Below are 12,929 nucleotides of genomic sequence, written 5' to 3'. Positions count from 1 at the left end.
AAACTTTAAGTGAAAAAATATTTTTGTAGATGCCTGCAATTGCGCAGGCACCCAACAGCTCAGTTACTGCTTTAAATCAGCTTACATTCATTCTGCCTGGTTTTCTTAGTGTGTTTCGTAATTCACGTGTAAGGAAAAATACATTTGAAAACCAGGAACTTCACCAAGTTACACTAATTTACAACAATAACGCTGTTAGGCAGTTATTACTTATTACAGTATTGGACAGCTCAGCATTTAAAGCCTCATCCCATTTCCTCCCTCTCCCCACCCTTATGGGTGCAATGATGTAACATTAGTGATGAATGTAGGAATTTCAGATATATGGTATTATAGATATTTGGTGCACTAAGCGTTAAAAGCCTGGGTTAGCTTGTATATGACTAGTGCAGTGGTGTTTTTAAAGAATCGTGATTTTGGGATCCAGAGGTGCAATTAAGGCATCGTAAAAGCTTGGGCTAATGCAGTTTTGTTTGGATTAACAAGAACAAAGATCAGTACAGCACAGGAACAGGTCCTTCAGCCATCCAAGCCTGCGCCGATCATGATGCCCGTCTAAACTAAAACCTTCTGTATTTCTGGGGTCCGTATCCCTCTATTCACATCCTATTCATGTATTCGTCAAGATGCCTTTTGTCGTCGCTATCTTCTACCTCGTACCTGCTTCTACCAGCTTCCCTGGCAGTCACCACCCTTTGTGTAAAAAGACTTGTCTAGCACATCTCCTCTGAACGTTTCCCCTCGCTTATGTCCCCTAGTAATTTACTTTTCCACCCTGGGAAAAAGCGTCTGACTGTCCTCTCTGTCATTGCCCCTTATAATTTTCTAAACCTCTATGCCCCTCAACCTCCATCGTTACAGTGAGAACAAAGTTTATCCAACCTCTCCTCGTAGCTAATACCCTCCAGACCAGGCAACATCCTGGTAAACCTTTTCTGTACCCTCTCCAAAGCGTCCACATCCCACAGGTACTATTGTGACCAGAATTGTACGCAATATTCCAAATGTAGCCGAACTAAGGTTCTGTACATCTGCAGCATGACTTGCCAATTCTTATACTCAATGCCCCGACCAATGAAGGCAAGCATGCCGTTTGCCTTCTTGACTACCGTATCCACCTGTGTTGCCACTTTCAGTGATATGTGGACCTGTACGCCCAGATCTCTCTGCCTGTCAATATGCCTAAGGATTCTGCCATTTATTGTATAATTCCCACCTGTATTAGACCTTCCAAAATGCATTACCTCACGGATTAAACTCCATCTGCCATTTCTCCACCCAAGTCTCCAACCGATCTATATCCTGCTGTATCCTCTGACAATCCTCTTCACTACCCGCAAACTTACTAATCAGACCAGCTACAATTTCCTCCAAATCATTTATATATACTACGAACAAAAAGGTCCCAGCACTGATCTTTGCGGAACACCACTAATCACAGCCCTCCAATCAGAAAAGCACCCTTCCACCGCTACCCTCTATCTTCTCTGACCGATCTAGTTCTGTATCCATCTTGCCAGCTCACTTCTGATCCTATGTGATTTCACCTTTTGCACCAGTCTGCCATGCGGGGCCTTGTCAAAGGCTTTACTGAAGTCCATGTAGACAACTTCCACCTCCCTTCCTTCATTAATCATCTCCCTCAAAAAACTCTATTACGATAGTGAGACACAACCTCCCCTTCACAAAACCATACTGCCTCTCGCTAATAACTCCATTTGCTTCCAAATGTGAGTAAATCCTGTCCCTAAGAATCTTCTCCGATAATCCCACTGACATAAGGCTCACCGGCCTATAATTTCCTGGATTATCCCTGTTGCGCTTTTTAAACAAAGGTACAACATTGGATATTCTCCAGTCCTCTGGCACCTTACCCGTAGTCAATGAGGATACAAAGATTTCTGTCCCAGCCCCAGAAGTTTCCGCCCTCAGTACTCTGGGTAGATCCCATAAGGCCCTGGGGTACCTTATTGCTTTTGAAGATGCCCAACACCACCTCCTTTTTGGTATTGACATGACCCAGACTTTCTACACACCCTTCCCCAGACTCATCATCCACCAAGTTATTCTCTTTGATGAATACTGATACAAAGTACTCATTTAATACCATGCCCATTCCTTCCTGCTCAACGCATAGATTCCCTCCTCTGTCCTTTGGGGGGTATTAAGGGGGTTCTTTGTAGAGTTAATTAGACATTGTGTTTCAGCTTGGTGAGATGATGAAATTAATGAGAGGACCTAGCATACTAAGCAACATCTTTTCCCAAAGGTAGAGGAGTCGAGAACTAGAGGCCATAGGTTTAAGGTGAGAGGGGAGAGATACAAAAGAAACCAGAGGGGAAATATTTTCACACAGAGTGGGTGCGCATCTGGAACGAGCTGCCAGAGGCAGTGGTAGAGACGAGTACAACTGTTTGCTTTAAAAAGCAGTTAGACAGTTACATGGGCGGGGTGGGTATAGAGGGATATGGGCCAAATACGGGGACAAGTGAGACTAGCTTAGTGATAGAAACTGGGCAGCATGGACAAGCTGGACCGAAGGGCCTGTTTCCATACTGTAAACATCTGTAAGGACAGTTTCTGAAGACTTCAGGTGGGGATCCTGCATTGTTCTGACAGGGTTAGGTCTCTTTCTTTAAAGCAGTGTCAGAAGATCTCTCTTTCTCCCATGTAGAATATCCATATAACTTTGTACACAGATACTCCAGCGTGCTAACTATAATTGAAAGTGGATTGAGAGCTGAGATGGTTTTGTTAATTGAGTGGGAATAAAGATAGCAGTTAAGGGTTACTGTGTCACTGCTGATTAGTATTGTTTAAGGGGTAAATGTAATCTATTTCTCTTGTGAGATGTTAAAGACATTTTAATACTGTATTAGTAATAAAGTTTGTTATAATATACCATATCCCCATATATAATATACTCACCAATATGTGTGACATGGTTTTCACATTGTAACTTTTTCTTCTTGCAGTTCTTCCAGCTAGCTATAAAAGATGAATTGAGTCGTCAGAACAATGCATATATACAGCCGTATGCTTGTTATGAGCTTGGATGTCTGTTGTTAGAGAGTCCAGAGGTATGGGGAGCTGCTTTATCTATGTCCAACATGAGTCAAAACTGCAAGTTTCTAACTTAGCTAAATGTAACATCTTGTCTGTTTTGCTGAATTGCTTTTTAAACAAAAAATTATTTAAGAATTTTAATTCATAATAGACAAAATATTCAGACTATACAAACAAAGTTTTCATTTTTAGAAGAAGATGTCCTTGACGCAAAGCCACCCAGATTCGTACCAGGAGTCTCCTCCACCCTCACCCCCAGCGAAAACCCTACCGACCAACACCCCGCCCCCCCCCCCCCCCCCCCCCCAAACAGCTGACGGTAACCAACTCCTTAAAAAGGATAATGAACAGTTGCCACCTTGGGTAAAACCCATCCACCTACCCCCTCATACCATAATTGATTGTCTCCAAGTGCAGATATTCCACCAGGTCCACTAATCAAATAAATATTGAATTATTGACCCCCCAAAAATATCCTCAGTAAAAGCCACCGGAGCAGAAACAAAATCCTTGGGAGAATATTCATCTTCATGGTCTGGACTCTACCTGCCAAAGGCAAGGGAAGGGCATCCCACCTATTCAAATCAGCCTTCGCCCCATCAACCAGGCTGGCCAAGTCAAGTTTATGGAACGGGGCCCAGTCATGAGCCACCCGAATTCCCAGATACCGGAAACTAGTCCTGCCGGGTGAAACGGTGGCCTCACCATATCAGCACCCCTCCCCGGAGGGTTCACCAGAAAAAATCCACTCTTGCCCAGGTTTAGTTTGTACCCTGAAAAGGAACCAAACTTCCTGAGCACCCCCATTATCTCCGCCATATTGGAGCGAGGGTCCGTAATGTATGACAACAAATCGTCCGCATATAGGGGCCCCCTATGCTCCCTCTCTCCCCGCCCTATCCCCTTCCACTTAGAAGACGACCTCTGTGCAATAGCCAGAGGCTCAATTGCTAAGGTGAACAACAATGGGGCTAATGGACACCCCTGCCGCCTACCCCTGCCCAGTTGAAAGTACCCTGAACTCAGGGCATTGGTATGGACACTCGCATTGGGGGCCCGATACAAAAGCCTAACCCAGGATATAACTTATGGGCGAAAACCAAATCGCACCATAATCAAGAAAAGGTACCTCCACTCAACCCGATCAAATGCCTTCTCCGTACCCATCGAGATAATCACCTCCGGCTCGGCCACTGAGGAGAGCGACAGAACCACATTCAAGAGTATCCTAATGTTGACCGATAACTGCCGGTCTTTAACAAATGCTGTCCGCTCCTCCGAACACACCCCCTGGCAGGCAGGGCCCCAAACAAGTTGCCAACACCTGAGCCAACAGCTTAGTGTCAGCATTTAACAGAAAAATAGGTCGGTACAGGCCACACTCTGTGGGATCCTTATCCTTTTTCAAGCTCGAGGGGATCGATGCCTGCGCCAGTGTGGCTAGCAACACCCCCGGGACAGAGAATCGTTGAACATATCCAGCAGAAGTGGAACTGCAGACCAACAAACTGGTTATAAAGCTCGACCAGGAATCCATTTGCACCCGATGCTTTACAGGTCTGCATTAAACGAATACAGTTCAAAATCTCCTCCTGTCCAATTGGTGCCTGCAGCTCCTGTCGTCTTTCCCATTCCAACCCCGGAAAAGTCAACCCATCCAGAAATTGTGCATTGTCGAATCCTCCTCCTGAGGCTCCGACTGATGCAGCCCACAGTAAAAGGCCTCAAACACCCCATTGATCTTCTCTGGAGCAGAAAAAAATCCATCACCCTAGTCCCTAATCTGAACTATCTCCCGGGAGGCAGCCTGCCTCCTCAGCTGATAAGCCAACAAGCAGCTGGCCTTCTCTCCATACTCCTAAAGTACCCCGCTTGAGCAACAAAGTTTGCTTACCACGTTCCCCGTGGACAACAACTCGAAGTCCATCTGTAATATCCTTCTCTGAAATGAAAATGAAATGAAAATCGCATATTGTAACAAGTAGGCTTCAATGAAGTTACTGTGAAAAGCCCCGAGTCGCCACATTCCAGCACCTGTTCGAGGAGGCCGGTACGGGAATCGAACCGTGGTGCAGGCCTGCCTTGGTCTGCTTTAAAAGCCAGCGATTTAGCCCAGTGTGCTAAACCAACCAAAGAAACCCCCCCCACCCACCATAGATAACCAGCTGCAGCCATCTCCACCACTCCGCTCTCATTAACTAGCAAAACCGCTAGCAGGGTGAATCCATCTAGGGTAAAAATCAAAGTCTTTCACACAATGAATCAGTAAAGAGCCCCTTAACCCATACCCAACTTTAATACCAAATATCATGGGAAGAAAACAAGAGAGCTACACACAAACCCCATAAAACAACTCTCCCATTTTACAACCATCTCACACAAAAATACAAATACAGAAGAACTCCAGAATCGCCAAACGAAAAAGATCATAGCCCTCAAACCCTTCAGTCCCCCCCCCCATCATCCATGTTTCTTAACAAAGTCATTTGCTCCCTCCAGTGCGTTGAAATAGCTGTCTCTGAAGATAACCGGAAGATCAGCCGGGTATACCATCCCAAAACCCATTTATCCCTTCTAGAGGACCGCCTTGGCCTTATATGCCGCACACCGTCTTGCCAACTCTGCCCCAACATCTTGATACATTCAGATGGGATGGCCCTCCCATCTACACTCTCTATTGTCCTTCGCCCATCTCAGGACCCACTCCTTATCCAGGTACCTATGGAATCGGACAATAATTGCCCGTTTTGGCTCCCCTGGTCTGGACGTCTGTCTCAGAGATTGAAGGGCCCGATCCAACTCGGGTGGTCAAGAAGACCCACTCCCCTCATCAACCTCCTAAACATCTTAGAAACGTAATGAGTATTGCTTGGACCTCCACTCAGGCAGCCCAACAATTCTTAGAGTTTGTCGTCTGGAGCGATTTTCAGATCTTGGCCATTAATGCCTCCTGTTCCTCCACCAACAATGCCATCTCTGCCTCCAAAGAGACACTCGATCGTTGTGTCCATTGAGCGCCTCCTACACCTTCTTAATTGTCGTGCCCTCTACCTCCACCTGCTGATCCAACCTGTTCAAGGACGCATGATTGGGTGCCACAGCCCCCTCAATCATCTTCATCAGATCCTCAGCAACTGTTTGTCATTACTTCCTAAATTCAACGGACAAGAAGTCCACCAACCTCTCGGTCATTCACTGAGGGGTCCTTGACGTCCTGAGACCTCTGCCATTTTCTCCCCTTCTGAGGCTCGAGGGACTTCTGAATCGTATGAAGATGCCTTGCCCAACTTTTTACGCCTTGTGTTGTATCCCCCCCAGACATCACTCACTAGAGGGGATCTATTTCTGTCGAACTGTACCAATGTCTTCCCAAAGATCACCTGTTAATTAGAAACATATAAAAAATAGGAGCAAGAGGAGGCCATTCGGCCCTTCGAGCCAGTCCGCCATTCATTATGATTATGGCTGATCATCCAACTGAATAACCTAATCCCGTTTTCCCCCATATCCTTTGATCCTCTTCGCCCGAAGTGCTCTATCGAACTGCCTCTTGAAACCATACAATGTTTTAGACTCAACTACTTCCTGTGGCAATGAATTTCAGAGGCTCACCACTCTGGGTGATGAAATTTCTCCTCATCTCTGTCCTAAATGGTCTGCCCCGTATCCTCAGACTATGCCGCCTGGTTCTGGATGCACCCACCATTGGGAACATCCTTCCTGCATCTACACTGTCCAGTCCTGCTAGAATTTTATAGGTTTCTATGAGAACCTCCCCTCATTCTTCTGAACTCCAGCAAATACAATCCTAACTGACTCAATCTCTCCTCGTACGTCAGTCCCGCCATCCCAGGAATCAGTCTGGTAAAACTTCACTGCGCTCCCTCCATAGCAAGAACATCCTTCCTCAGATAAGAAGACCAAAACTGCACACAATACTCCAGGTGTGGCCTCACCAAGGCCCTGTATAATTGCAGCAACTGGGCAGAAAGGGCCAAAAAAACAAATCCCCAGGTGGGAGCCACCTCGTGTGCGACTGTTCACCTCATGGCCACCACCAGAAGTCCTGAATTGCTTTTTTAAAAGAATTTTACCACAAAGTAGTAACTATGGTTGTATGTTTCTGGATCTGACAGTACTGCTTATAATGTTATGCAATGTTTTGAGAGTCACATTAATTTTCTGAGCTTTGTTCCAGGATTTATTTTTATTTGTCTATCCCACTAATTTCGTGGCTTTTACTCATGGTTGAAATTTTAAGAAAACTTGGTGATGCAAAAGAAATTATATGTTTTGAAAGCTGAAAATTGTGCTCCAGATGTGGGTTTAGGGTATAAATTATTTTTATTTTTAAAATTTAGAGTACCCAATTCATTTTTTCCAATTAAGGGGCAATTTAGCGTGTTCAATCCACCTACTTTGCACATCCTTGTGTTGTGGGGGCAAAACCCACGTAAACACGGGGAGAATGTGCAAACTCCACATGGACAGTGACCCAGAGCCGGGATCGAACCTGGGACCTCGGCGCCGTGAGACTGCAGTGCTACCACTGCGCCACCATGCTGCCCCTAGGGTATAAATTAAGCAGGATCTGATTGAATGGAGCAACATGCTTGAAGGGGTGAATGGCATTTTTCTGTTTTTCATCGAACCTCTTCCTTTCTCCCATGCAAAGTCCATGAATTTCCCGTATCAGCCTCCCCGAACAGGCGCCGGAATGTGGCGACTAGGGGCTTTTCACAGTAACTTCATTTGAAGCCTATTTGTGACAATAAGCGATTTTCATTTCATTTTTCATTCATTTTTATAAGTAATTGATAATCTTTAAGTGTACCTTTAGTTGCACTCTTAACAGCACTATTTGGTCGAGGGATATATTGATGATGTGTTTTTTTTTGTGATAGACTTTGGATAAAGGCAGAACTTTACTATGCCAAGCCAAGGTAAGTTGGATAACCCATACCCAATATGAATATTTGTTTTAGTTATGATATTTTTGACCGGTGAAATTCATGTATGTCAATACCGTAAGCAAACCACCAACTACCCTTGCAAAATGTATTCCTTGATGACTAAATATTTGTCATGTTAAACAAACTTGATGCACCCCAATCTGGATGGATAATTTTATTTAAACTCTTTCACGGGATGTGGACATGGTTGGCTAGGCCAACATTTAGTGTCCATCCCTAATTGCCCCTGAGACGGTGCCTTGAAACACTGCATCCATGCAGTGTGGATACACCCGCTGTGCTGTTAGGGAGGGAGTTCCAAGGTTTTGACCCAGTGACAGCGAAGGAATGGTGATATATCCCCAAACCGGGATGGTGTGTAGCTTGGAGGAGAGCATGCTGGTGATGGTGTTCCCATGTGACTTCTGCCTTGCCCTTCTACATGGTAGATTTTAGACCATGCTGTCCGTCTCCGCTCCCTAGATATGATACACCTAGATGCTTCTGAACAAAGAAAAATACAGCACAGGAACAGGCGCTTCGGCCCTCCAAGTCTGTACCGGTCATGGTACTAACCTCGGCCAAAACCCTCAGCACTTCTTAGTGCCATATCCCTCTATACCCATCCTACCATGTATTTGTCAAGATGCCTTTTGAACGCCGTTAATGTATCAGCTTCCACAACCTCCCCTGGCAATGCGTTCCAGGCACTCACCACCCTCTGCATAAAAAACCTGCCTCGCACATCTCCTCTCAACCTATGCCCCCTGGTGACTGACCTGTCCACTCAGGAAAGAGTACCTGTTCATCCACTCTATCCATGCCCCTCATAATCTTGTAGACCTCTATCAGGTCACCCCTCAACTACCGTCGTTCTAATGAAAACAATCCGAGTCTATTTAGCCTCTCCGCATAGCTAACACCCTCCAGACCAGGCAACATCCTGGTAAACCTCCTCTGCACCCTTTCCAAAACCTCCACGTCCTTCTGGTAGTGTGGCAACCAGAATTGTGCGCAGTATTGCAAGTGCGGCCTTACCAAGGTTCTATACAACTGCAGCATGACTTGCCAGTTTCTATACCCGATGCCCCGTCCAATGAAGGCAAGCATTCTGTATGCTTTCTTGACTACCTTGTCCACTTACTTGTGTTGCCACTTTCAAAGATCTGTGGACATGTACACCCATATCGCTCTGACTTTCTATAAGATTTTTGCCATTTACGGTATATTTCCCCTCTGTTTAATTGTATTTTTCAAAAAATCCTGAAGCAACTTTACACAATAAGTACTGACTGTGTAAATGTTACAGGGAAGCAATCTTTTTGGGATTAGGGGCTTTTCACAGTAACTTCATTGAAGCCTACTTGTGACAATAAGCGATCATTATTCTTATTATTCAATGGTGTATTTTCAATTATGTTTCATTTTCTACTTGTGGATATTGCATTGGTGGGTGAAAATGCTTGATATTGAATTTAATCCCATTATTATCAGTATCATAATTGAATACAAGTAATCTTTTGTGGATATTGGTGATTGAGAAGAATACATTTTGCCCATGGCAGTTAATTCTCATTTTGTTCCTCTACAGGAAGAGTTTGCTGGTTATGATTTTGAAAACCGTCTTCATGTGCGTATTCATACTGCATTAGCATCATTGAAAGAAGTTGTTCCACAGTGATCTTTGCCAAACGGGAATCATCTTCAGTGCACATGTGATTGAACTTAAATCAGTTCCTGCACTTTATGCTGTAACTAAACAGCAAAGGACGTAGAGTGGTTGGTCTGAGCTCATGAAGACTGCATTAAACCTAAGCATGTAGAATGTCTTTGGATGTGTAGGGGCAGATTCACTGATAAATGAGAGATGCATTGAAGCTGTTGCTTCTTTATTATAGGTAGTTAAACAGGAGGAGGCTTAGGGGTTCCAAGGATTATCAAGTGACCTTGCTTTTTTTCCCACTTTAATGACTGTAGTTCAATTTAGAGCTAACTCTAATATCAGTGCAGTTTAAAGCACAGAGCCTATTCACACACTGGGGCAGATTCTAAATGTGCTTCGGTTGAAGCAGCAGAAGTTCAGGGAGGAAAAAGTGTTCATGGCTTTTGCCTGTTAATAGCCATATTTTTGTTGCACTAGTTGTATTTTTTAATTTGCCTAGCTTTAACACCACTATTATTTTAAGATGTGTAAAATTTTGTTAGCACTTTTTAAACTCCCTTTTGTATCAGACCCCACAGAACACCAGCAGCAAAGGACTCAAGTTCATTTCTGCTCAGGATAGTTTGTTAATTATGAAGGATAGATGCAGTATCTACAGGTCTTTTTTTTGAAAAGCTTGTTTAATCCTGTGATGCCACTACACTAAGATGTTCTTTCAGATCTTCTGGTACACTTTTTAAAAAAAATCCAAATACCTCAGTTGTAGATCAGATGTAAAAGAAATGAAAAAATTGTGAAATTCATACATTTTTAAAGGATATCTCTGGGAAACAAGATAATGGACAAATGAAATTGTCTTGTAGCATCTCAGTGTCTAATTATCTACTTTGTCATTTGTTTTGTCATATTATGACGTTTGTATCTACTGTTAATAGCATTTCATCAGGGTGAACAAGATTTTATTCTGTTAGATTGTGCCTATGCCAAGTTATTTATGCACCATTATCAGAGATGTGAGCCATTGAATAAGAATATATCACTTTGATGCGGAAGTCACAGGCGAGCACTGTCACGTTTCATTTTAAAATGTATTTTTTATAAATCCCTATTAAAATCTGAGGCATGATCTAATGGCAATAAAATCAAAAAGGATACATCGTTCCTGAATTATACTTTGTGTGAATTGTCCAGTAGCCATCAATGTTTATTGCGCCGATTTTTGCCATTTCCTCAAGCTTGCTGCTTCGATTCTATAGGCGCTGGTTGCCGTCTGGTACCTTGTCCAATTGGCCAGTTGACTTGGCACAGATCTGGGGTCTTTCTGTGTGACGAAGCAACTCCTTGGAGATGCTCACTTGAACTTTTATTTATTTGTGGATTTTCAGGCTGTTGCTCAGCAAGTATTTTATTTGTAATTTGGAATCTTGTCCTCTGTTTCCAAATTTGCGATCCTAGGATTTTTACCCCCTTATTTACATGGTTGTATAATTCTATAATGTGGCTATTTTTGTTTTATTTTAACAGTAGAATTAAATAACTGAGCTGTTTGACATCGAGTAATGTGATAAAGTAATGTAATGTGAGTTTTCCAAATTGCTTACACTGGAGAATGTTATCAACATTTTTGTCCTGGTGTACACATTGCTCAGAAGGGAAAATTGAAAAATAATTACAAAAATGTTAATGAATTGAATGGAAATTATCCAAGAAATTAATGCGTCCCTGGTCGTGGTATCTTTCATAAATGGAGGAAGAATTTGTTCACCTTGCAGTGACAAGTGACTTGATTACAAAGGGAACGAGCACTTGTGCTTGCCCATCACTCACTGTTTCTGTGATGCTCTTTGAGGTTGGGATTGAGAACTGGATCTGTTCATTGTGTATGAGTGGAAATGTTGACTAACTGGATGGTGATGAAAAACTGTCACTGTATTTTTGACTATGTAGACTGCTATTACTCAGCTGTATTAAAAAAAAGACGTGTCCAGATCACTTGTGGTTCAAAATGTTTGATCATATCTGGGGGGGGGGGGAAATCAGTACATTAAACTGTTATTTCTGAGCATAGCACTATTCTAACTATTGTGCAAGATTCCATATTACTGTATATACATCATATTCTGTGTTAGTTTAATTTCAGCTGCCTATCCTTTTGTTTAAATAAATTTAGAGTACCCAATTATTTTTTTTCCAATTAAGGGGCAATTTAGCGTGGCCAATCCACCGAACCTGCACATCTTTGGGTTGTGGTGAGACCCACGCAGACACGGGGAGAATGTGCGAACTCCACACGGACAATGACCCGGAGCTGGGATTGAACCTGGGACCTCGGCGCCGCGCGGCAGCTGTGCTAACCACTGCGCCACCGAGCCGCTCTTCAGCTGCCTATCCGATCCAAAATTTTGTGTTTCATTTCCAAATTAAACAATTGGACTTGGGTCCAATTTATTCCCGATGTTGTGAGCATTGCAGGCAAAGTTGAAATTTATTACTTATTCATCATTGCCAGTCAGATGGGAATGGAATCAACCATCAAGCGATAGTTAGGACAATCCCACAGGTAGCAACAGAGTTGACAGAAATCTTAATTAGTTTGCTTTGGTATTTCCAGGCATATGTAATGGATAGGCATAATGCGAGCAAACTGGCAGATAGCTAATGTAATTCCTATATTTAAGAAGGGAGACAGAATCTGTCCAGAGAATTATATCAACATGGGTGGAAAGGAATAATGGAATCTTTACTAAGGAGATGATAGAAAAACATCCAAAAATTAACAATATGGTGAGCAATAGTATAGGTTTCAAAAGGAACAATCTTGCTTGGCTGGCCTTAATTGATTTTTTTGAGGAAATGACAGAGCTGGTATTGTGAGCGCTGCACACCTGCTCAGGGCAGAGGGGCGGGAAGCAGCCATTGAAAAATCTGACATCCGGCTGGAGGGATGGGGAGTGAGTGACAGGCGGGGGGGGGGGGGGGGGGGGGGAAGAGATTGACAGGCTGGGGGGGCAGAGTGATTGGCGGGGCTGAGAGTGATTGTCAGGGGCGGGGTGGGGGTGCGAGTGAGTGGCAGACTGGGGTCGGGGCAGGGCGGGCGATTGGTAGGCTGGGGCAGGGTTGAGAGTGAGTGGCAGGACGGGAGTGATTGGCAGTCTGGGGGCGGGGCTGAGAGTAATTGGCAGACTTCAGGGCGGGGCGGGGAGTGATTGGCAGGCCGGGAGCCGGGCAGGGAGTGATTGGCAGGCTGG

At 44.0% G+C, this 12,929-nt stretch overlaps 1 protein-coding gene across 2 annotated transcripts in view; it reads left to right on the top strand.

Annotated features, from left to right (window-relative positions):
* Nucleotides 1-11,673, top strand: part of ttc39c (tetratricopeptide repeat domain 39C) — a 163,216-nt gene extending 151,543 nt beyond the window's left edge. For both annotated transcript variants that reach the window (XM_072468520.1, XM_072468521.1), the window contains 3 exons: nucleotides 2,976-3,080; nucleotides 7,971-8,009; nucleotides 9,610-11,673. In XM_072468520.1, the coding sequence (XP_072324621.1) occupies nucleotides 2,976-3,080; nucleotides 7,971-8,009; nucleotides 9,610-9,699 (234 nt within the window). In that variant the 3' untranslated portion in view covers nucleotides 9,700-11,673. The remainder of the gene's footprint in view (nucleotides 1-2,975; nucleotides 3,081-7,970; nucleotides 8,010-9,609) is intronic.
* The last annotated feature ends 1,256 nt before the right edge of the window (nucleotides 11,674-12,929 follow it).

This window comes from Scyliorhinus torazame, chromosome 11 (genome assembly GCF_047496885.1).
Source record: "Scyliorhinus torazame isolate Kashiwa2021f chromosome 11, sScyTor2.1, whole genome shotgun sequence".
In the NCBI taxonomy this organism is placed as follows: Eukaryota; Metazoa; Chordata; class Chondrichthyes; order Carcharhiniformes; family Scyliorhinidae; genus Scyliorhinus; species Scyliorhinus torazame.
The sequence above is the reverse complement of the archived record's forward strand: the minus strand, read 5'-3'. Positions and strand labels throughout refer to the sequence as shown.